The sequence below is a fragment of the Numida meleagris genome, chromosome 1 (genome assembly GCF_002078875.1).
Source record: "Numida meleagris isolate 19003 breed g44 Domestic line chromosome 1, NumMel1.0, whole genome shotgun sequence".
NCBI classification, from domain to species: Eukaryota; Metazoa; Chordata; class Aves; order Galliformes; family Numididae; genus Numida; species Numida meleagris.
The window spans coordinates 39,962,356-39,988,628 of NC_034409.1; the positions used below are offsets into that span (position 1 = coordinate 39,962,356).

General features: G+C 40.3%; 1 protein-coding gene across 1 annotated transcript in view; it reads right to left on the reverse strand.

Annotated features, from left to right (window-relative positions):
- PAWR (pro-apoptotic WT1 regulator) overlaps window positions 1-26,273 on the reverse strand; it is a gene marked incomplete at its 5' end in the record, with an annotated part of 77,370 nt that overhangs the window by 14,018 nt on the left and 37,079 nt on the right. Inside the window, 2 exon segments of the mRNA XM_021385244.1 lie at window positions 5,807-5,841; window positions 24,411-24,539. Of these exon segments, the coding sequence (XP_021240919.1) occupies window positions 5,807-5,841; window positions 24,411-24,539 (164 nt within the window).

Genomic DNA, 26,273 nt, shown 5'->3' on the forward strand with positions numbered 1-26,273 from the left:
TGTGGGGCCATGTCAGCACCCATCAGTGCTGAGCCAAGGAAGGGCAGGCCTGTACCCTACCGCTGCGTGCCCCGAGCCACCTCCCTGCTCCTGGCCCAGAGGTGACAGAGCAGCAAGTCCTGACCCTGACCCACAGCAGCTGCCTGAGGCACAGGGGACAGGGAAGAACTGCGGCAGGATCAACTCAGTGCATCCTAAACCTTTGTAGAAACAAATCCGAAGTGTTTCAGCCACTTTGTAACATCTGAGCAAAAACGGGGCTATCACAGCCAAGAAAAGCACCTCGACTGACTCCCCCCCCAACCCCAGCCTGTTCAAGTGCTGTTTTCTGCGCAGCAACTGGCCCACCCACATGTGATAAGCTGGGTTAGACAGCTCAGCGAGCACCCGGAGCAGGCCGGGCCTGGCCGCAAAGCTCCCAGGTACAGGCAAGTAGGCAAGTCTGGGCACACCATTAGGAGAGTGTGCTGCAGCTGTGTTCTTTCTGAATTAACTAGATCAAGGGTAGTATGCAGCAAGTAAACTGTTAGAATTAATACTTTCTCAGCATAGTTTCAGCTTTTTAGTAATCAAAAAACACCAAACGAGAACTTCAGCCAACTTTAATGTCTCCTTCACTGCACTTCCACCTATGAGCGAGTGATCTCTTACACCTCAATTATTTTTCATCTCTTGTGGGAATGCTGAACCAGAGCACAACACGGTCTGCCGGAATCAGTGGGCAGGGCCTGCACCTGCTGGGTTCCATGTGCAGAGCAACCCCAAGCAAGGAGAAAAGCCCTCTGACTTCTGACTGATAGCCATAAAGCCACACCATATTGTACTCATTTCCACTAATAAACAAACTTAAAAGGGGAACACACCCCTGAACCACTAAGAGATTTTAATCTCGTTCTGTAAACTGATCCAGCCTGATCTGCATGAAGCACACAAAATCCTATGAATTATTTTTAACCCTACTCTGCAAATTTTTGGTTTTAATCTAAGATATGTCTAAAAACCAGCTCAATAGCTCCACAGCAGACAGGTAGTCTTTAAAATAAGCTATGAAAACAAGCCCTCTGTATTCTCAAAAAAAATCCAATGTCCATAAACACATCCTGCTTTGCTGTTACTTGCAAACATTCATTCACAGAATACAAGAGAAACATAATTCATGCTTATATGTAGACTGCATTCAAATATTTCAAGGAACATAATACACTTTGTCAACCATAGAATCTTAAGAGTTGGAAGGGACCTTTAAAGGTCATCTAGTCCAACCCCCCTGCAATGAGCACGGACATCCACAGCTAGATCAGGTTGCTCAGAGCCTGGTCCAGCCTGGCCTTGAATGTCTCCAGGGATGGAGTATCCAGCAACTCTCCGGGCAACCTGTGCCAGTGCCTCACCACTCTAACTGTAAAAAGCTTTTTCCTTGTATCTAATCTAAATCTACCCTCCTTTAGTTTGAAACTATTTCCCCTTGTCCTATCACAGCAGACCCTGCTAAAAAGTCTGTCCCCTTCCTTCTTGTAAGTACACTGACAGGCTGCAATCAGGTCACCTCCCAGCCTTCTCTTCTCCTGGCTGAACAGCCCCAGCTCTCTCAGCCTGTCCTTGCAGGGAGGTGTTGCATCCCTTTAATTGTTTTTGTGGCTCTCCTCTGGACACGCTCCAACAGGTCCAGGTCTCTCCTGTACTGAGGACTCCGTATCTGCATGCAGTACCCCAGGTGAGGTCTCAGCAGTACAGAACAGAGGGGTAGGATCACCTCCCTTGACCTGATACCATCAGAACTGACTCAGAAAACCATGCTTACTAATGGCAGTGTTCCTCCTGGTTTAAAATAACTACATACAAGGCATTTTTTAGTGGTATACTCAGCTACAGTAATAGTAGTTGGAATGGCCAAAATGAAGCACTTCATGTTAAGAAAAGCTTAGGGAAAAACTAAAGATGAGGAAATAGGTATGAGCCAGAGAAGGACACCTGCACATTTAAATCACATGTAGCTGACAATCAGCACAGCTCACTGGTCACAACTCTCAAATACGTTCATGAACATGTCTGACCTGAGGTCTTCATGTAAGCACAATCCTGAAGATACCCGTCATGTTTTTAAACACATCCTACAGTACCACTCCAAATCACAACAAAACCATCACTTCATTCTGAAAATATTTTACGTGGTTAACTCATGCAACTACAAAGGAACCCAAATACAAAATTCCAGGGTGTGAGTGTAGAAAATTTTAAAGCAAATTCAGTAGACAGACTAGAGTTACAGATTAAGAATCTCATCCCAAGCTTTTATTTACTTTATTGTATAAGGAGACAGGCTCAGTTTGTCCAAGTCAGCCAGAACATAAGTAGAATAACAGAGCAGCCAGCAGACTTCATTTGTAAACATGTCTTCCCATCAAGGGGCACTTAGTGAAATGGGTTTCTCAGGAATACCATATAAATGTTTCACCATGTATCACTACATCCATACAAGGCAAAGTACTCAGTATGTCTGATTAAATAGGTAGCAAAATGCGTGCACTTCCTTGAGCCCAAGAACAAACTATGAGAGCAGGAACTCCACCAGAACAGACAGCACACACCATTCCTTCTCTGCTGTTGATACATCTCTTGTCTTTTTAGGTCAAGGAGGATGAGTATTTCAGTAGACTTAAAAACAGCCACATGGGAAGGGAAAAGGAAGTACTGGAAGTCTGAGATGGTATCAGTAATCCAAGACTAGAAGTCAGAAGATGGAGACAAAGAGAAGTCTAGCACCTTAATGGTTAAATAGGAGAATGCATGAGAAGGGGGAGAGAGGGAAAAGGCTGTCTTTGTCTAACTGGGCCAGGAAATAGGAATCAGTAAAGTGAACAAAAACGCTGAAATGTCACTTCTGGTGAGGAACAACTGGGAAAGAGGAAGAAAGCAAGTGAGTATTATGAGCAATAAAGACTGGGGAAAATGATTGGAAATTTTCTGACAAATAACACATTCTTCCCATGGGGGTCTATAACAGAGCAAGGATTTTAGGTAAATATTTCCACTTTAGCTGTCAGTTGCCTGTAAAGTCTACTAGGACAGCCTCACTCTTCCTCATCCAGAAAGTACTGACCGCCTGTGGTCAGAGCAGTGCAAGCAATAGCTTCAAATGGGATCTCAAAGTGGTTGTGCAGAAGTTGTAACTTGCAGCCCTCTTGGTACATTTTGAAAACCTAAGTAATTATGAACAAAACTGTTAAAAGTCCTTTAAGTTGAACACATCTGGGACTTGAAGCAGCTCATGATTATAATCACACAACTGACCTTTCCGTTTCCAAAGGACTTCTGCTACATTTTGAACATAACCAAGATCTACACCATAGTGAATGAGAGCTACTGTAAAGCAGGCTGCTTTCTCTAGGACATTCTTGTATTGCAGATGATGGAAGACAAGAACAAGCCAAATGCTGTCAGAAGTGAGGAGGACGCTGGTTCCAATTCCTTTAAGATATTACACCAGAAAGTGCAACCACTGGGAGACATGTCTTGTTCAAGTGCTTTTAACTGAAAAATTACTTGAGAGGGAGAAATTTTAAAATACAGAAGAAAATAAATAGGTGCTTTTACCTCTTAACGCAACTGGTATTGAGCCTCTGTGAAGTACTGACTACTGTACATCCCATGGGGGTATTGTTAGAATAAAATCCACCAATATTTGGGTACTGGGTGCTGCAATGACTTCACAGGAAAATATATCTTTTTTTCAACATGAGGTTTGAAGACTATGCAACAAGTAAGATACAAGGCAACATATATAAAAAAATTGAAGAGCAGCTCACAGCAAGTCAGATTCCTCCTGAATGTGATGCAAGTCTTGAGGGGCAAAGTTCACGAACAAAGAATGTACATTCTACATATAACTAAAGCTGACTAAAGACTGCACAAACATGTCTTATTTTAGCATTTCCTAACTTCAGAGTTTCCTACTTTTGCAATGCTAATCAGAAGAATTAGTTTATTTTCAAGTATGTTACAAATATGTGTGATTACTCAAACTTCTATTTATTGGCACCCTAGACATAACCAAGTTCTTGCAAATGAATACAGAGTGAAAATAAAGTTTTGCGAAAAGCCACCAAATAGTATGACACACACAACTAAGTATTCATCAGATACAGAGAGCAACGAACTTCTGCAAAGTACTGGGGAGGAAGTTGAGATTCAACTAAAATGTGTTTGATTAATAAAAAAAGAAATCATGAAATTACGTAGGTATTAATTTTGTGAAAGTAAGTCCACCCATTCTGCTATGCCAAAGCGATTCAAAAAACCTTAGAGCAATAAAAAGCACCATTTGGCCATATTTATCAAAATGCAGTAACCTACATATAAAAAGAAGGTACCACAACAAGAAATCTAAAGCATAAAATGATAGGTGTGGAAGTTTGAGGGGTGAAAAATGCACCAGTGGAGATAACTGAAGGAGCTCTTTGCAGTTACTTCTACAGCCATGAAAAAACCATCCACATGTTTTATCTGAATAAAGGATGTATAAAAGAATACATTCATATGTGAAATAAACATGTGCTTATCAAAATGCCTTGCTTCAGTTGATATATTTTAAAACCCATGTTACCTTTACATTTTTAACAACTATGACAGCTGTGTCTATATGTTCCACATGGACAAAAAATTTCACACACTGGTCCAGTACATCATCAGCATCCGAAATATTTTTCTGACTGATAAACTTGAAAAATGTCAGGAGTAAAACTTGTCTCAAAGACACACAACTAACACACAGGACACACTAAGTGAGCAGCATCTCCTACAACTGAAATATTAATATGATGAAATCACAGAAATTTATTTCAGTAGTACTGTGGAAAGCAACAAAATTATCTACCTGTATTGAACTTCAGATTCATAACTCAACTGTTAAACTGCTGGCTCCTAGGTTATGTGTAGGCCAAAATACTCAGAGAGATACTTCCTTGGGAAACTGCTCTGCACTGATAAGACCCAATAAAATACTAGCTGAGGTTATTTAAAAATAGTAACATAAGCGAGAAGACTTGTAAGTTTGGTGCATCGCTCCAGTCCTTATCCCAAATCAGGCAATATATCTGCAGCAGCAGTATAATGGCCTACACTTTCAAAGAACAATGTCTTTCATTAGCTTTCACAACAGGGTTCAGGTTGGCAGGGCCCACTGGGTCCATCTGCTCCAACACCTGCTCAAGCAGGGACACTCAGAGCAGGGTGCCCAGGACCATACCCAGGCAGCTTTTGAAGATACACAAAGAGGAGATCCCACAGCCTCTCTGAGCAACTTGTGCCAGTGCTCTGTCAGCCACACAGCACAGAATTGTTTTCCAGTGTTCAAAGGGAACCTCTTGGGCTCCTGTTTATGCCCACTGTGTCTTGTCCTAACACTGGGCACCACTGAAAAGAGTCTGGCTCCATCCTTTCTGCAACCTTCAGGTATTTATCGACATTGATGAGACATGCTCAAGACAACGCTTCTCCAGGCAGAGCAGTCCCCTCATTAGGGGGGTGCTCTACTCCCAAACCATCTTAGTGGTCCTTCATGAGCTCTTTAGCAGTATGTCCAGGACTTGACACGGCACTCCAGGTGTGGCCTCACCAATGCTGAACAGACAGTTAGGATTACCTCCCTTGAGCTGCTGGCAGAACTTTCCCTAATGCAGCTCAGGACACCATTGGTGTCCTCTGAGGCAAGAGCTGACTGGTAGTTCACATTTGACTTGGTGGCCGAAGGCTATTTCTGGGACAACTATGTATGTGAATAAGTGTGTTGAGTACAAAGATCTCATACCTTTTATATCTGCTCGAAACCATCCTGGAGGAGTCCTGAAAAAAACAAAAAGCAAAAACTCATCAATAACATTTTATGTTTTGTATTTCCATAATACTTTATAACCCCATAGAAAATGAACCCTGCAGTTAAGAGAAGGAGGCCAAAGCCTTAAACAGCTGCTGTACAACTCAGTTTTGCACTGTTTTGCTGTCAGGATAGACAAAATACTAGGATTATAGTCACTGTACCACTGCTTCTCAACACCAGCTCTGAAGCCTTAATGACAATTTCTGGTTACTTTTTAAAATGTGATGCGCTTACCATGCCCTGCAGTGTCCGAAATATTACCAAAAACAGTATACATCTTAACTACTATAGGAAAACATTTGTGCATTTTGCTGTTTATCAGCTAAATTTGTTAATTTTAATCAGAGCAAAACTGCTCTGATTCTCCTGACACCACTGCTGTCCTTCTGAAGAAAAATGGAAGCTGGCAAGCAGTACAGGGCTGAGACCCAAATCAAGTTACTGCATACCAGCTGGGCGATGGTGACTATCTGTGGGTATGCCCTTCGCCATTCTAACCCATGTACTGCAACCCAGCTCACCTCAGATTCACCCCAGCTAACTGAAGTGGTGTTCTCCTGGCATTTGCTTTTAAACAGGTAGGCTAGAAGTCTTGACATGGCTGTTTTGTGCACTCAAACGTACAAATAAGAAATAGAAAAGTTGAAGCAATGTGTTTTCATTGTAATGCTACAGTTGTAGTTTCAGTAACTGCCTGATCACATAGAAAAATTAAGACATGTTTCAGCTGGTTAAAAGATAGCTCAGATTAGACATTAAATCCACAAACATTTTTCAGGATGTTGTAAGAAGGACAAGAACCAATTACTTTATTAGTCATACACAAAACTCCCCCCAGCATCAGTAAATATTAGGTAAAAAGTCAGAAAATTGTATTTAAGGAGTTCATTAACTGAACAATAGCCTTTACTGGAAAAAAATAGTGACAAAGCACGAAATTCTCTGTTTATGACACTAATTACAGAGAAATGTAGAAATAAGTTTTCAAAACAGGATGCAAGAGACATTTCCATCCGCTCTGAAAATTCTATGAAACATTACACTGCCTTCAGTGATCACTGTACTGATGTTTTTGTAAGTAAAAATAAACTAGCTAAGAATGAGGATAATGAGACTTATTTTATGAGAGAAAATAAAGTTGGTAAATAATTTGTTTTACAGAAACAAAACTTGATCTTAAAGTGCATTTCAATTTGTAAAGCATTTTCAACTTCTGCAATATATGCCACACTTTCCCTCCTATGAGCAGAAGAACAAAGCTGTTCAAAAAGATGGGAATTATTTAAAGAATCCCATAAAGTGGTGCAAAATTGCTGTTTTAGCAAGGTAACTTATCATTGATAATAGCATCTGAAAAGTAGCCATTTACAGATATGAAACAACAACGCCTCTAATTTTGCCTCTATAAGGGCAGACAGTGCTGCCACGCAGGAGGACGCTGGCAGGCTGGAGAAATGGGCTAACAGAGACCTCATGGTGTTCAAAACAGGAAAACACAAACTGCACCTGGGGAAGAATAAATCCAAGCATCAGTATGTGCCTGATGGGCCAGAGAGCAGCTTTGCAGAAAAGGGCCCAGGGGTCCTGGTGGGCACCAAATGGAACATAAACCAGCAGTGAGCTCTTGCAGCAAGTAAGGGCAACAGGATGCTGGGCTGCATCAAGAAGCAGGAAGAGCGTTGCCAGAAGAGTGAGGTGGGTGATCCTTCCCCTCTCTCTATTCAGCCGTGGTGGAACCACAGCTGCAGTGCTGGGTTGAGTTCTGGGTTTCTCAGCACAAGGAAGATGTACTGGAGTGACTGCAACAAAGGTTTGGAGCACCAGACATACAAGGAGAGGCTAAGAGTGCTAAGAATGGCTGGCCTGGAGAAGGCTCAGGAGCAATCTGGTTCATGTGTGTAAGCAGCTGATGGAGTGAAGAAGATGATGGAGGCAGATTTAATTGTGACTAAAGAGAGGGTAAGCCTCTGTACTCAGCCCTGGTGAGGCCTCACCTCGAGTACTCTGTTCAGTTTTGAGCCCCTCACTACAAGAAAGACATCGAGGCCCTGAAACATGTCCAGAGAATGGCAGCGAAGCTGGTGAGGGGTCTGGAGCGGCTGAGGGAGCTAGGATTGTTCAGTCTGGAGAAGAAGAGGCAGAGGGGCGACCTTATTGCTCTCTACAACTGCCTGAAGGGAGGTTGTGGTGAGGTGGGGGTCAGCCTCTTCTCCCATGTAACTAGCAATAGGATGAGAGGGAATGGCCTCAAATTGTGCCAAGGGAGATTCAAATAAGCTTTGTTTATTTTCATTTTGAAACAGCTTCTTTTTTAGGAAGATGCTGAAGCCTCAAGATTATGGTCATACTCCCTGGTGAACGTATCAGGAAAGGCAAAATTGAAAAGAAAGGGAAAATTTGCACATGATGCTGCAGTGTAGTGAAGAACATTCCTTTGTACAAAGAAATCCCTGGACTTTGGTGCCTGTTTCCTACACAAGACACCAAAAGGAGGCAGTGGATACATCTTATATCCACAAATTTCATGAGACTTTTTCATATAGTAAGTGCAAACGTAAGCAGTTAAGCAACTTAAATACACAGACTTGTGCATGCACCTCAATGGAAGACATCTAGAAGTCTCCCAGTACTATTCAGATGTGCCAGGTCTTCAGAAAAAAGAAAAGTGGGAAAACACATGCTTAGGAACAAGGTTCACAGCAAATAGTCTCAACTGCTACAAAAGGCAGCCACTAAAACTTAAAAAAAAAAACCACACAACATAACTAGTCCTTTATAACAGATGTTACTACAGCAGGTTTTATTATTTTTGTATTTAAAAATAACAATGAAGAAAAAGTTAAAAATACGCTATAACTGATGCATAAAACCAATTTCCTATGAGTATACTTTGATAACCAAACTAGAATTGCAGATTATGAAAAATTTGACTTACGTTATTTCGGAATCTTCAGTGTAAATACAAACAAATCATTCTTTAAGGTAATGATTCTATGATTCTATGGGAATATATTTCATCTTTTTTCTCATTGTATAAATTTGTTGTGTCTTATTTATCCAAAGGTTGTTACAAAAACAAGAATATATTTAGTTATACTAAAATCAGCATTCTCTTTCTGTTGACTTGAAGCTTTCAAACTATTAAAAAAAATATTAAAATGAGGCAAACTTCTGTTATGACTTTTGTCCCTCTCCAAAAGTGGTGCAAGGAACAAGAGAAGGTTGGCCAAAAACTGAGAATGGGAAGGAGAAGGCTGAAAGAAAAGGAGTAACCCATCCCATTTATGCTAACAGTTTCCTCCATACTGGTGAAAAAAATACTGTTACTAACAACATCAGCCTTCAACCAGGGCTGACATCAAACACTTCTTTCAACACAGTATCTAAAATGCAGCTTTACTAATACTTCTGCTTCTTTCACATGACCTCTGGCAGCTTGCATTACCTTTTAATATTATACTACTGCTAATCAAGTAGTCTTGCTCTTGCTCTAGCCCAAGTGGGAGGTCACAGGCACTGCAGACTGACAAGTCAGCACAGCTCCTGAAACCTGCAGTGCTCCCTTTCCCCATGTCCGCAACAGCCTGATCACACTCCCTTTTCCTCACGTCTGCACTCATGTCTGCACAGCCCCATATCAATGTGTAGAGGGTGCGATCTAAGTGAGATAACCAAGGAAAAAGCAGAGACGTATCTCACTGCAGATGAGCTCTTATCTGCTTCACCATGCAGCCTAACACACACCTGCACAAGAGCATATGTGTAGGGGCATGCATAGCAGCTGAGACCATTTCCATTAATAAAACCCGTTACTGCTAATCAATTTTCTATCCAACTAGGATGTAAGCAACTTTGCTAATTCCCTTCCTGCCTCATCTTGACCTTTCACGTGGCCAATGCATGGAGTGCATAAGAAGTCTGGTCACCAGGGCTTAAATAGAGCTGTTTGTGTTTACGAGTGTCTGACAAAGATTTCCAGATGTTAAACCAAATCAACTGGTTAAAACGCATTAGCAAACATTACTTTAAAACACGTACAAGCTCTGGAGTCAACCAGACTACGAAAATGTTTCACTGCAAACCCCTGAAAGATTACTTGAAAGTTTCACAACCAAAGCTAATTGCCTGGATTAAAACAGACTGCTAGGGTACACTGGTATAAACCCCAGTGTATATAATATGTGCAGCGTATTAGAACTTGACTGCACTGGTGTAAACTCTAATTATGACCATGTAATGATATTCCTGCAACATGCAAGGTTATATTTTGACTGAAAACATGCCATCAAAAAACTTAGGTTTTCATGTGCAATCCAAACACAAGCCCTGTACATTCCCCCATGCGTGGGCAGATACAACTGCAGTGCCTGGAAGAAGCAGGTCTGTTGCTGAGCTTTGGGGCTTCCTTATGTACCAAGGAACAAGTGGATTCTATCTCCATCTGGCCAATCAAGTTAACTCAAATCCCCGCTATGAGCCAACAGGAGTAACATCTTAACTGCATCTCTTCTCTCCATCGGTTCAGTTGTACACTACCATCTCCTTTGAAACAGCAGATACACATTTTCTGCAGCGTAGTCTACATTTCATTCAGATACCAGGAGTGAGATAACATCTGAGTACTGGATAACAGAAAGGCAATTTGGTGCTAATGCAAACCAGGAACGACTACAGCTGTAAAAGCAGGAGAAAGGAAGATGAGACATGACACTTCTCCCTCTCATCAAAATTCCTCATGAGAAAACATCCCGCAGGAGCAAAAGTCGTGAAGGTACCACTTACCTTCCATTCCTGAGTCTAAACCATTTCAGAATTTCTAGAAGTTTTCCATGGAACATAGCACCAATTTCACCTTAATGCTTTCACCACTCAGAGGAAAAGACATCCCCGTTCATTTTTTCCCACTCAAACCATTCCTTTTAGAAGCACTATAAGGCACTTCCAAGCTTTTTAAAGTAGCAAGTTACATTACTCAACTACTTGCACCCCTGTAGCTGTGCAATTTCTGGATCTCTGCTTGGGCAGATTATACATACAACAACATCCCATGCTTCCTCCCCTCCCCTTATTCTCCTAGCTGCCAAGACTTTACATCTATTCCTTGGATTCACTGCTTTTTATTTCTTCCTTGTTTGGATTTCCCCGAGATGACCTTAAACACTCTTTACACACCCAGTAAATCTCTTTTATAAGCAGCCATTCTAAAAATGAGCTCTAATTTCTAAAGCTGTTAAGAAAGCATGACGTTATCGCCACTTATTAATCACTTACAGAATAAACTGAAACAGGAACCTGGTAGGATCAAGCGGTAATAAAAGTTGACCTGCTGTTCTTATATAGTCTGGCATTGTATTCTAATCTTTCTTTGATTTGTACTGCCAAATGGAAACCAATACAGTTTAGGAAAGCTTTGTTTTATTTATATCCAAATTATATTTTTAAAATATGCCACAGAATTAATAAATCTTTGAGCAGGAAAAAGACGTTTCTGCATTCTGGAAATGAAAATTCAATCGTCAGAACTAATTTTGATAATGAAGCACCCAGAAACTTAATCCCAGGTCAGCAATAAGGAACAATCTCTTCCCTGTGAGGCAGCTGATGTAGACAAGCAATACCTAACAAAAATATCAGAAAGAAGAAGAGGAATACATTTTTTTTAATCTATGCTAAAGAGAAAAAAAATTACAGTTAATATAATCTTTACCCACCTATTTCTGAAATACTGTCCGACTGATTTGATGTGAGGAAGAAATTCTGTTCTCAGAGGGCAGTGAGGCACTGGTACAGCTGCCCAGAAAAGCTGCGGGTGTTCCATCCCTGGAGGCATCCAAGGCCAGGCTGAATGGGGCCCTGGGCAGCCTGAGCCAGTGGGTAGCAGCCCTGCTCATACCAGGGGTTGGAACTGGATTGTCTTTAAGGTCCCTTCCAGCCTAAGCCATTCTATGATTCTATGATTTAGGTAGGTATTTATAAAGTGGAAAGACAATGGCATTATAGATCTATACAAGGATAATGCTTTCTTTAGGAATGAACCTTTGAAAGAAAATACAAAGCTAAGTTTGATAAGTAAATCAATTAGAGCATCTGTCTTCAAGCATCTTTACTTGCATTCATTTCCCTTATACATATATATATTATTTTTTCCATGCATACACATGTGTGTATCTCTGTAGTATACATATAGGTGTATAACACATAATACACCGATATATATATTTAAGTAAAATGAATGTATGTTGATACATACATGGAGTAATACCAAACAAGACCCAAAGAGAAGACACAACTTCAGGTGCAGTGCACCTGAGCAATAAATTAGGACAGCATCATGAGTTAGCAGTTCCCTGGACACAAGGAACTTCTCAGGTCCTTTCACTGCAGCCCATATGAAATCCATGCATCTCAAGCAGGTTCTGGGTCTTCTCCTCCCAGGACTGGCCATATAATGGTGCACCAATTATACAACTGTGGCACAATTTCATATGACGTCATTTTAAAATCTTTACATAAGGTTTTTAATTTGTAGCTCGACAGTTGTAAAAGTACACACGTTCTGTATTAACAAAGATCACTAGAATATATCAGTTCACGGTGATTTTTAGCCTAAAAGTGATGAACTAAGTTTAAATGCATAACTCTCTGGGCTACTTCCTGGTAGATATGATTTATAAACATGTTTAAAATGTTATACAAATAAATATAGGATTTTAAAGTTTATTAGTTCTTAAGAGTTGACTGGTATCTCTTCATCAGCGTTAAAATAGGTGTTCACAGAATCACAGAAGAGTTAAGGTGGGAAGGGATGTTATACTGATACTCCATACACTCACATCTCAGTATTTTTATATGCTGTCTTCTCCCGTCAAGTTGTAGCATATTGTTTTATGTTGGCTGACAGTCATGCGATATAAGTAACACTATATGCTGTCTTTACTACATGCTAGAGGTTTCAAAATTATTACATAAAACTTGTAAAGCAGAATATACAATATTACTACTTACAGGTGAACATTTGCTCTGACAAGACAGACATCAGAATGAGAGAAAATAAAAGAAATGCAGTAAAAATTGTATTTACAGCTGATCAGCCTGTGCAGTGAGCTAACCCACAAACGAGTGGGGAGAAAAAAACTGACAGGAAAAACCAATTTTAGTCAAGGAGAAGTCAAGTTTTCTTCCTTCTGGATACAAATGTACAGTAAAATTATTATTATTATTTTTTTTTTTTACACCCTTAACTACTACTTTGAATTACTAAAAGAGACTTCAAACAAGAAATAACATGCTGGAACACCTAGGTGCAAGTGATAGGAATTGTTGTCATGAAGCTGAAAGAATTCTGAGTCATCTCTTTACTTGCGCAGAGCCAGGAGGCCACTGAGAAATGCTGCAAGAACGTCTAGGGCATCCCATCAGATGTCTAATGGGAGGTGAGTACCCTCAGTTCTTACCACCAGCAAAGTATCATAGGCATTAAGAGAGGAGAAAAATTTAAGGAGATCACCTGCAGGTAATCAAGTAACTCCTGGAAGCAGTCAGGCACTCCAAACAAAGAACAAAGGTGACAAAGAGAGCTGCTTAGATCAGGCCTGCACCGCCTGAGGCGTCACTGACACAGCAGAGCTGGGAATTGATCAGAAAGATGGTGACTACATCCAGTACCTGCCCTCATGGATCAGTGCTGCACAGTAGTATGCAAAATACTCAGGCTTCCTGAAAGTCCCTGGTAATACTCACACAAACATCCCAAATGCAGCATATGGTAAAAATGGAGCATTTGCTAAAATAAACTAAACGCGATATTGCTGCCAGGAACCTGAAGACGACGTCCAGCACATGAGGAAAAGGCACAGGTATCTAACACACATTACTTGTCACTGAAATGAGGATATTTTTAAAAAGACTCAATTCAGATGAGTATAAACCTTGACAGCTCACAGAAATCAAGACAGCGGAGTCAGAACCTCAATTCACAGAAGAGCTGAGTTGTGAAAAGAAACCCACAGCAGAGATAGCAGCAATGAAAACACAAGCATAATTTGATGACTTGGTTTCTAGCAAGTGTAACTACAAAATTCTGCATGGAACTAGGTGCAGTGCTCCTTCAAAATACATTAACCCCTGTCTCCAGACATGAAAAGACAAAATACAGTTTTGCAAAGTTATTTTTATGGGATTAGTCTCACACTTTCCAAGCACTATAACATTTTCAACTTGCCTGTGAACGTTATGTGACCACTTGTCTATGCAGTGGCTTGCACACTACGTCCTAAAAACATAACCCATCATAAAACCAACTTCTCCAGTGGAGCTGGCTTAATGCAACAACCCATCCTACTCACCTCCAGTAGGGGCTGGTTCAAAAAAAAAAAAAAATTAAATTAAAAAAAAGAGGAGAGAGAAGCCCTTGTCCCAGAGTCGACCAGCTGAAGGAGGCAGGCAACTTCTACTAAGATAAGAGTAAATGGAGGCAAACAAGCGGGAAGCTGCTTGGCCCCCTGGCTCCAAAGCCAAGTGGCACAAAATTGCCATGTTGTGCTGCACAGCACTCACCTTTGTGTCTCCTACACAAATCATGTGCTGCCCCTAACAAATAACAACCTGTGTTGGTTGTTCTTGGTTTTGTTTAACCCCAGCGGTTAAAAGCATCCAAAATAATGCAATGACTGAAGTAGTGTTTTCCCAGCATGAAGTGTAGGTCTGTGTTGCACACCCCCAGCATGCAGATGACAGGCATGCAGCTGGTTTTGAGAATGCAGAGGCTGGTAAGGACCCAGGAGCACTACACAGGCAACCAAATGTAGTGCTGCAATGTTCATGCTACTGCAAGTCCTGGTTCCTGGTGCATTAGTCCTTAGATAGTCCCTGGGTATGGAGAAAGAGAGCACCAGGCAGCATGAACCAAAACCATGCCAGAAAGCCTTGCTAATAATTAAGCCACAGGCACTATCAGCAGTACACAGGTGAGCTCACACCCAGTTCTAGTTCCTTCTAGCACTATGAACACAGTCAGACTGTGTCTCCACCAATCAACTGAATCCCGAGTCCTCCTCTCCCCTGAATGTTACATTATTCATGCTAGGTGATGGTCATACTGAGTAGCAGGCTTCTTCTCCATCTTCACCCCATGGAACTGGGATGTGTAGGATCTTAACATGCAAGCACATACATGTAACCACCACTATGATATTCAGTAACTTACTACCAATAAGGAGAAGATACAAAGGACCTCATCAAAATGTCCGACAAGTATTGCTGCCTCTTTCTACAGAGCTGCATACATTTTTGCTCATCTTTCTGCAATATGGAGTGACTTTTCTCCCTCCACCAGGACACTCATAAGGATCCCTTATGGATCCTGCTGAGTGAAGGACCACGCAGGTCCTTCAGAGCAGGGTCTCCATCCCCTGCGCTTACCCCAAGCACTCACAGCCCCATCGCCTAGGCTTCAGTCTTGGGCAACGCAGGAAAACAGCGTTAACTGAAGTTCTCTCTCTAAAACAAACAGCAGACAAGTGCAGGAATCAGGAGTACTCCAGGCACACTTGACACTGGCCTTTCAGTATATAAAGGGGGGCTGTAAGAAGGAAGAGGACAGACTCTTTGGCAGGGTCTGTACTGACAGGACAATGGGAAATGGTTTAAAACTAAAAGAGGAGAGATTTAGACTGGATAAGTAAGAAGTGCCTCACCACCACAATAAGGGTGGTGAAGCACTGGAACAGGCTGCCCAGATAGGTGGTGGATGCCCTGTCCCTGGAGACATTCAAGGTCAGGCTGGACGGGGCTCTGCGCAACCTGATCTAGCTGTGGATGTCCCTGATCACTGCAGGGGAGTTGGACTGGATGACTTTCAAGGGTCCCCTTCAACTCAAAAGATTATATGGTTCTTCATCTTACAGAAGCTTTTGCCATCAGCCATGCTGGGCCATTTATTTCCACAAGTGGATATGGTAGGAAGTCCTTCCCTTCTCAATAAGTCTATATTTAGCAGTGGACTCTTCTTCCCACAGAGGCCTCAGCTATACACTACATATTGTGTGATGACCATTTTTATTCAAGAAATTCTAAAAGAAGATTAGGAGGAAATACCCATTTAGGCATCATCATTTTCAACAGCCAAGCAGAATTTCCATACTGACCCTTTTGGGAATAAAATTTTCCAAACGAGCATTTAATTTTCTGAGTTAAAAGTGATGCCAGTCCAAAAAAGAAAGCACGTAGCATAAAAATAAACTCCTTGACATGAAGTCCCTGCTGACAGCTCCGAACATTAGCCAGGAATTGCTCCCTATTCCTTCTGGCCGTGTAAAGGCTCTGAACTAGCACAACACTAGTTTATGCAATTTTGGAACATAACTTCATGAAGTCAAAAGTGAAAGAAACAAAAAGAGCAACAGCAAATAAAAGCCCCACTCAGAGAGGCTGAGTAGGCAACATCTGCAGATAAGAAAAAAGGAAAAAAGTAAACAAAGCAAAAAAAATATTAATGGAGAGAATGGAAGCAAGCGTAACAGAAGCTACAATAAAGAAACCATATTGCACACACTCTACTTTCTGTTCGGTCCACACAAGGACTTAAAAGGGCTGGAGCATCTCCTGCCCCTCTTCTCCTATGAAGAAAGTCTGAGGGAGCTGTGCTTGTTCAGCACGGAGAAGGCCTCACTGTGGCCTTCCAGGACCTGAAGGGAGCTTATGAACGCGAGACAGACTGAATTTTTACATAGCCCGATAGTGACAGGACAAGGAGGAACGGTTTTAAATTAAAAGAGGGGAGATTTATATTAGATGTTAGGAGGAAATTCTTTACTCAGAGCGTGGTGAGGCACTGGCACAGGCTGCCCAGAGAACCTATGGATGCCCCATCTCTGGAAGCATTCAAGGCCAGGCTGGATGAGGCTCCAGGCAGCCAGATTCAGTAGGAGGTGTCCCTGTCAGGGGACAGGGGATTAGAACTGGTTGGGCTTTAAGGTCCCTTCCAACCCAAATCATTTTGTGATTTGGTGATTAAGCAGTGCCTGTCCCACAGGCTGTGCTGATGTGCCTGCTGCTGCTTGTTGAGACAACCTAAAGTAGGAGCAAGGAGCCCCACTCTGCCTTGCCTGACCTCGGGCTTGATTCCTCATGAGTCTTCATGCAGGTCTTGCAATGCACTGATCTGCAGGTGCACGGGCACACTGAAACTTGTATTTAACTATAAAACACAGGTACATTTGACTTTATTTACCAGGAATGAAACACATTTCTGAAACAGAATTTTAAGTTTAAACAACTCCTCCACGAAATTAAGCACTAATGAGCACAGATGTCTATAACACTCATTGCAAGCACCAGCATCAGAGAGCTCACAAGCAGTGCAGCTGAACCAGATCCGCTGAGCATGTGCAGATCCTCTGGGAAGGCAGTACTTACTGAATTGGCGTGGATCAGCACCACACACAAAATACGCTTGCAGGAAAGGACAGGAGGAAGATTTTGGCAGAGAAGCCTACAGCTGCTACAGCAGTCACTGACTCAGTCCATCCTGCTAAGGATTCCACTGTTTTTAAACTGAGCTTCTATTTAAAGAAAAAAAAAAAAAAAAACCAGACCCAATTTAATTAAAACCTAACCTCATTTTCGCAAATAGTTCACTCAGAGTGTTTAATGACACCAATTATACCACCTAAGACCACTGTGCAACATTATTACTCCTAAACTCAGAGAAATGACATTGCAGAATAATTTATAGTTGGAATTTTTTTGAGCTTTTTTTCCTCCAATCTCCCATACTACAGACAAAGAACATTAAAAGAAAAATCTTAAGACTGCGAAGTCAACCAGTTCAGAAGATGCCAGAATGCTGGTAACTCTGTGAGTACTGCTCAGCGCTCTGCATGTGTTAAATATTCAAGAAGTGGCCACTCTGCCCTATTTTTTGTAGGTGACATATTCCAACAGCTCTGGATACATGCCTGTATTACTGCAGGCTCCCTGCATGATGAACTGATTGCACGTGACCATGGAAAGACGGAATTCCTGTGTTCATATTTTCCTTATACAGATCACAGGAATAATGTGGGTCTCCCAAGTCATGCCAAGCATCTCTGCTAAACATGGGAAGCACCTGGTTCATGTCAGGAATCGTGCAGTGCAGCAGCAAGCAAGATGTCACTTACCTTAAAACCACTGCACGCAGAAGACCTACTTTAGGTGCAAACACATTAAAAAAAAAAAAATGATCCTCCAATATTTAAACATTGGATTTTCATGCTTTTTAATCCATTTTATGGAAACATTTGCAACATACAATAAAATTTCCCAATGAATCTTCCTACTGCATTCACTATTAGTCCCTAAGTGCTCTGCAGGTACTTATGACTGGTTTTGTACCACTTCCGTGAGGGATCATCTTGTTAATCTGCAAATAGAAACCCCAACATTATCTTGTAATTCAACTGTCAAGTATCAGTCTGATTTTGCAGAATTACAACTTAATTTACTCAAAACCAGCTCCTCTCTATTTACATAGTCCTGTATTTTAAACGCATCTTATTTACTCTTTTTTTAAGCAATATTATGATCAAACTAACATGTAAAATAATACTTGGCCTAACATCTGAAGAAATACAGCATAAGACAATAAAAGCATGTTTTAATACATTTGGGCATTCCTTCTCGCACACTGAATAGTCTCAGTAGGCAGAAAGCAATATCATGAAAATATACTTTAAAAAGGTGAATTATTGCTCTCAAATGCATGTTCTCCTTTGTAAGAACGACATGAAACTTAGATGGAAAACATCACTGAAAAGCTGTGGTTAGGTCTGAATAGATAGAAACATCATTACCGTATACCTCAAATAACAGTAATTACAAGATGATGCTGCGTGACACTACGCTGTTGTGCAAAGGAAAAAGCCAGCAAGTGCAAAATAGACAGGTATTAACTGCAATATGAGTTAAGAAACGTATCTGGCAGCATATTCTTGGCATAAGATTCAAGTAGGAAACTCAGGGGATGCTTGTGCCAAGCAGGTTTTCAGCTCTGTTTCCTAATGGAGATGCATGTAATAGTTCAGTTCCCTGCATTCCTCATCCTTTCTCACAGAGCTAAGAAGTCACTAGAGACTTTTATTCCCTAACTTAATTTTATTTACTGCTTTCAGCATAGCTTGTAAGGTGCCTCTATTAAACATTTACAGTGCTGTAACACTGGCATGCACAGCTGCTTCAGATGGGTCACATCTGAAGCAAATGACAGTATTTAAACAATTACAACTGCCACAAAGCACTTCTGTGGGTATCCCTTGGACTGCATTCCTCTCAGGAATCACCCACAGTACTCTACAGAAACGTTAGGCCTATCTGGAACAAAAGGTTAAAAAAAGATCAGACATGTTTTTCCTTCAATTTCCATGCTCATGTATGACTGAATGTGCAAGTCATGACCAAATGGTCTCACCAATAAATCAAGCTGAGCTGACTTCAGCAGCCATCTGATCTATTTGCTACTGAAGTTAACTACGATGAACTCAATCTGTGGTGCCGCAATTTTCTAGTTATATCGTTAGGTGAATGCTAAGTATGTGCAATTAGCATTATCATTTTCAAATCAATTTCTTGTAGACAATGAAAATTCCAACCTACCCTCCTATCAATCAGAAAGACTCTTCTCAAGGTAACAGTAATTTCTAAGCTAAACAGAATTATTATCCCAACACCTACCACAAGCTGTTCACTTACAGAGAATAAAAAACTGCTTTGCTACAGAGAGGAGTGACAGCAACTCAAGACGTGGCAATACGTTGTGTATGTACGTCTGCGTTAAGACTGGAAAACAAAAGCAACTTGTCCCTGTATCATCCTGGATTAACAGCTCTGCAGGAAGACAGTACTAAGGTCAAGCTTTAGCCTGTCTAAAAATGCACAGAAATTTAATTTATTTCAGGAATATAATGTAAGATATAGTATATCAAGGACCACAATGTTCAGTCCTATAGATTAAATGATTTTTTTTTGTTTAGCGAGTCTCTCTAGTGTTGTTGACTGGGCGTCAGTGTGGGTGTTGAAATATCTCAAATCTATCTCACGAATGTTTTATCTTCCACAAAATCAATTGATAAAATCGAACGTTTTACAATTCCTTCAGTTTCTTGTTGCTGCACAATCTATGAGCATTACGGAACTCCAAGAAATACCCACTACAATCACATGCACAAAGCTAAACTAACGGCAGGAACAAGACTACCACAATTTCCAACTAGCGCCCAAGGGCCCTGTGCAAGTTGCTGGGCTCTACAGCAGTATACAATACACAGACAGGTACAGCTAAACAGCAGGTATGGCTCAACAGAAAGCATGAGTCATGTCACCCACTGGAGTCCCAGACTTCAGAACTTTTGTGAAACAACGCTGCTCTACCAGTTTCATGCCAGGAATACAAAGCCAAGAGCAAGTTCCTAGCAGAGCACAGTACAGAAACTTCTGTGAATCACTGCCGCTATAGGTACTGGAGACTGTACTAGTTATCAGCTGCTGTTCCTTAACTAGGAAGTAATAAATTAATATTATTAGACAATTTGTGCTACTGTGTGACAGAAAAAAGATCAGCATCCCCATTTTACAGCAGGGTATGTAAAAATCATTCTGATTTTTGTAAATCATTACATTTCACTGAAAGGATTCAGCGTATTTAGTTCACAAAGGTTAACCCTCATTATAGGGGGACATAAAGGATATCTTTTTCATGCTTACGGGCACAAATCTAGTATCTCATCCTATCTCTAATTTGACACCTACTTACAGCTCCTTTAGAACCAAAACCTTGTGACATGCCTGTTCCAAGTCTGTCAGGGAGAGAGAAGGATTCAGCCCAGCTCATTTTAGATGTCTACATCTGATCCAGTCAGACTCCTTTTGTCATCACTAGGGAGAAAAACATCAATCTAGAACACAATAAACCCTATCCCGATGCCAAAATAAAAAATAACTCTGGAGATCTCAAATACCATTTTGTTTCTTGGTGTTCCTGCCAATACATATTTACTGAACTATTCTCACATCTTACACTTAAATGTCAAACTGTACATAGCAGATGATATTTTTTGTGTTGTGTTCACACAGCGCCTAGCACAACAGCTAGCATTCACAGACACTACAACCCTTGAAATAAAACATGAGCTGAAAGGAAGCTAAGATAATACGAAACACAGGATTTCAAACTACTTCCAATGTTGAGAACGACAGTTCACTATGATTATGGCATCATTTCCAGAAAAACAAACAACCACACTCACTAAAAAAGCCCACAAAAGACAAGAAAAAAAACCCAACCAACCGACCACCCAAAAACAAAACAAAAAAAACCCCACAGCCACACAGACTGGAAGGAATTTTAAGGAATGACAGAATCTACACATTCATGCACTCCCTTCACGTTGATAGACTGCCCACAATGTGAAAAAGGTAAAACAATTTTAAGGTGAGCTTGATTTGCCTTAGGGACACTTTTTAATCTCATTTTTCTCCCTGAGAAAACTTTATTGTATTTCAATTCTATGTCACTACAAGTGCCACCAAGCCAACTCTTACTCTTCTTTCTTCATAATAATTTTTGTGTGTGTATATATATACATACATATGTATATGTCTGTGCGCATTTATGTATGTGTGCGTGCATGCATATGTGTATATATGCATGCCTCTCTATCACTGCAACTCTTTCTGTTGACTTTGGATTAATCTTCTCAACCTTGCCCAATTTGCTCTCCAGTTTTCCACAAACATCACAAGTAATACAAAAACTACAATGTGGTATCACACTCAGATATCACTTCTATCATGACAAAGAAGTCATTTTAACTCTTCTTGAAAACTTTTGCAGCAAGAAGGGCACACATTTGTGCATCTGGTCTCCAAAAATATTCCCCAAAGAATGGAATTCCAGAAAGCAGTTGCCCATGGTATCAGCACAACCTGAATTATTTGATGCAAGAAGGTAAGACCTTGTATACATATACTGGATTAGAGTATTAACACATCAATTGTATTTTTCCATCCTGTGGAATCCAGCAAGTGTTCTAAGTGACTAATAAAAATATCTTCAGTAGACTAATTGTTTTTTCAGCTAACTCTTGTAGGCTTTTTGATGCAAGTTATCCTTATTCTGAGTATATTAATGCCTTCAACTGAGATATTCTTATATTCAGGGTGAGCATTTCTGTCCAACTATCTAGAAAGACATTGCTATCAAATATTTTTGCACTACTTACAATTTTACCATCTCTGCTAGGCATGATAGGCCTGCGTTAATTGCCAGACTGCCAATTTCTACCTGTAATTACTGCCTGTCCTTAACATTACCGCCCTCAGCCTGTATCCCCATACACATCAGTGAAGACTCCATAGCACAGTGACCCACAAGCTGAGAGCTGCAGCCTTAAAAACAGGAGAGAAATCAAGCAAGGAAGTCAGAACACACTTATTCTGTATTTGAGAGTGGATTTAGTTTTGATTCACTTGGCCAGGTGAGGCTTTCCACACTCACTTTTGCTAAGGTTAACTGACAGTTCTGATTATAATGTTTTTTTCAATGTTTATAAAGCTGCCAGACCTATCACTTTCCACATTTCTAACATAAAAAAAAAAAATTCCTAAGTTGATTTCAGCCAAAATACATTCCGCTTCAGGAAAAAAACACTCTCCTATCTACTCTTAAACAAATCTCTTATCTCTGTGCTTTGCATCAAGGGCTTCAAGTTCAGCCACAGTTAAGCACTCAAAGCTGTTTTCAAAAACTGCATTTTTCCCTCAATAAGGAGAAAGGCGATATCTGACGATACTAAAATAAAAATGAAAGATCAGGTGAAAGATTGGAAACAAGAGAATATTATTCAGTAACACATTTCTCCATCAAACACAAAAGCAGTATCAACTTTCTTGTTTCCCATGTAAACGTTACAGTAATCATTTTCAACTTTCATAAAATAACAGAATGGACAAGTAGTGAACATGTCTTCAACTAAAGAAATGCATTTATTTTGCCTAATAAGTAGAATTATAATAATTATTGGTCAAAGTCAACTAGAATTGACTGAGTTCTTAGATCTTCAATATAAACTCAACATTTAAAAACAGAATGAGGCTCAACCATTAGAGCAGCATCAAAGGGAAACTAAGTCAAAGCTGAAATAGCACTGCTGACAAATTCTGTTAAATTTGGGCAACTTATAAAAGCCTTCTAGTAAAAAGGGAGTTGACAGAGTCAGTAATAAAGTGATTGAGTCTAAGCAGCTTCAACTTTCTAATGTTCCATCTGTTCAGTACATGTGCCAGTCTGAGTCTTTGCCAGACTGGGATGTTCCTTTGTGTTGTCAATGACAAAGACATCCCTGCTATGCTCTGTCAGCAAAGAACTAGTGCCTGTTTGAATATGGAGGTAACAAACTTGGAACTCTGTAAGATAAGACTAATGCAGACAGCCTGGTAAACAGAAATTTAGCTTGCTGGTCAAGAAAAATAGGCTACATGGATGATTAAATGGGAATGGGACATGGGAATAGAGCCAAAACGTTATGTAATAATACCACTAGGGGAATCAGAAACTGACAACTTTTGGAATACTTATTAAGAAAGTGAAAGCAGAGCACAACTATAATTTATTTTTAAAGTCAGACAAACAACTTTCAAAATGTATGTGAACATTTCAAAATGAGGAATCTTGCCAAAGAATCTGTAAAGACAATATATGATTGAGCTGTAAGAGGCACACTCAAATGTGACCATTTTCCTGCCATGGTCTCTGCAAGAATATTTTTATTGGTGTTCACCATGGAGAAACTTAGCAAACTTGTGCACTTCTTCATGGAAGACTCATCAAAGGATCTGTTTCAAACAGAAGTGCTGGTAGAACTTAAATTAAAAAAAATGAAAAACGGTAAATTGTCAAAACGAGAAGATACTTAACCCTAAAACTTTGAAGGTACAATCTATGCCACTGAAGGATGTAACAGCTAAACTACTCAAGAACAAACTACACAGAATGGCTGAGGCTGGCAGGGCTCTCTGGGTCCATCTGCTCCAAGACCTGCTCAAGCAGGGACACCCAGAGCAGGGTGCCCAGGACTGCATCCAGGTGGCCTCTGAAGGTCTCCAAGGAGGAGACTCCATTGACAGTCATGCACTGCAAGGGGACAGGAGAATAAGAAATGGGGAGAATATGTAAAGGCAAAGACTGTTCTCTGTGTGTGTGTGTGTGTGTGTGTGCGCGCGTATGTGTTTGTGTGTGTTTCAGTACCAGAATCCAGAGAATTTTCCTCATAACAAGTGAGTGTTTCATGGACACCAGTACCTTTAGCTTGACAATTCTGGTGTAAGAGCTGTGTCTCAGAAGTGGTGAATTTGGGGAAAGGATATGTGACAACTCCCGAATTTCATGTTCATTTCCAGATAGCATATAGCCTACTGTAAAGTAGGAGTAAAAAAAAGCAAAACAAGGCAACACCAGTTGAAAAACTGAGTAAAATACCAAATGGAAGAGTTAGGATCTCACCTGTATTAAGTATGATCCAGTGGAATCTGCACTGGAACTCTCATTTTGTATCGTATTCTGCTGGGTGATAGCATCCTCCTTCTTTCGCTCCTTCTGCCCTGCTTCATCATCTTCATATTCATCAAGGCTCTAAAACCAAAAATATTCTGTTACAAAATCATGTTTTTTATGTTGCTTCGCATGCTTTTCAAATTTCATAAAATTCATGCATCAGTGAAGTAACAGTCTCGAAGATTAATTTTTAGAAAAGTTTAATTGAATTTTTAATGGATCTTGATACCTCCAATACAAGAATGAAGTTTGACAACTGCTTTTTCTTACTTACAAAGAGAAATAATCAAGATTCAACTTGACAGAGCCCTACGCAACGTTGCCCAAGTTCAGTGTTACTCTTGCTTTGAGCAGGAGCTTGAACTGTACCTTCCACTTGAATGATTCTATGATTTTACAACCCCTTTTGTCCTAGGCAATAATTTTACCTCTACACAATTGATCTGAAAGAAGAACAGAAAAGGAAAAACATAGAAAGAATTCATTTTGCTCTCAACTCAATAGCTGATTTCTTTTTTGACACAGTGAGATGGAAGTATCACGCTGAATCATTCATATTACCTTTGTTCTCCTTGGCTTTGAGTTCGTCTTTGAAAACTTATTATCAGAAAATAGTCATTTTAAAGTCAGCTGGGCATTCATATAAGTTAATAAAGATTTACACTAATGTGTAACCGCTTGTCTTTTCATACCACATTGAAATACTGAGTTCAAAAGGACTCCATTTCTAAAGCACTGACTGCTGATAAGTGAGACCAAGAAAACAGTGTAAGAACAGAAGGTAGAAACACTGCCCTTGTGCTAGCTCAAAGTCATGCTGAGGCCAGAGCTGAAACAGCTCAGCCAGTTTTGCACTAGGTCAGCTGCATCTAGATTGTCTGTACTAGTTTAATTTATACAAATCTACAGAAAGTATCTGGAAGACCACCTCGATGCAGACATGAAGCTCCAAAACAATTTGTCTGTAACATCGCAAACTGTTTGCTAGCACTTGGCGTTAAAACACCACCACAGCAAGCAAATGATTCCAAGGCTTTTGATAAAGCTTCCAGATGAATGTGCAATAGCTTGAGAAGCAGAGGGCAACAGAGGTGAATGTAAAACGATTTGAATTCCAATTTCTAACACACACAAAAAATAAATCACTAGTCTGAGGCTTAGATACTGACAATCTCTGACATCATCTTATCTAGAAGATACAACAGTAGACAAAAGCCTACACAGGGAATGCTGAAATGTAGCATTTTTGTAAAGAAAAAGGTGCTATTAAGCAACTGAAAATGACACTTGTGTATAACAAAGTAAATTTGGCTGCTGCAAAGCAAGCACTGCGGTGACAGAAGTGATAGAAAATAGACTAGAGAGGCATATGCTTCCAAAAGCAAACATAAGTGAACCCAAATAAAGGCCATTTAAGTTCTCTGCAGTACCACCCACAGCAGAATCCTAATGCAGTTTCACCAGTGTACTTTTAATCATCATCTTAATACAATTACTGTAGACCTGCCTAATTTTATCACTAGGGAATGGCACACTTTAAAGATTATTACGGCTGAATCATTATACACTCAAAAATATTTTAAAGAAGTGATCTTTTCACATTAAATGACTATAAATCAAAAATATTTCACTCTGTTGCCTTAGTTCCATTACTAACAGAGAGTTTGAAAAAGTCATAGTACATTCTAGGACCTGATTTTTAAATCAACATCCTCCACCTTTTATAAGCTGTAAAAGTTAAAAGTTTTGGTAATATAAACTTCAGTCTGTATCCCATTTTATCTCACCATTCTGGCAGCTCGTTCTGAAGTG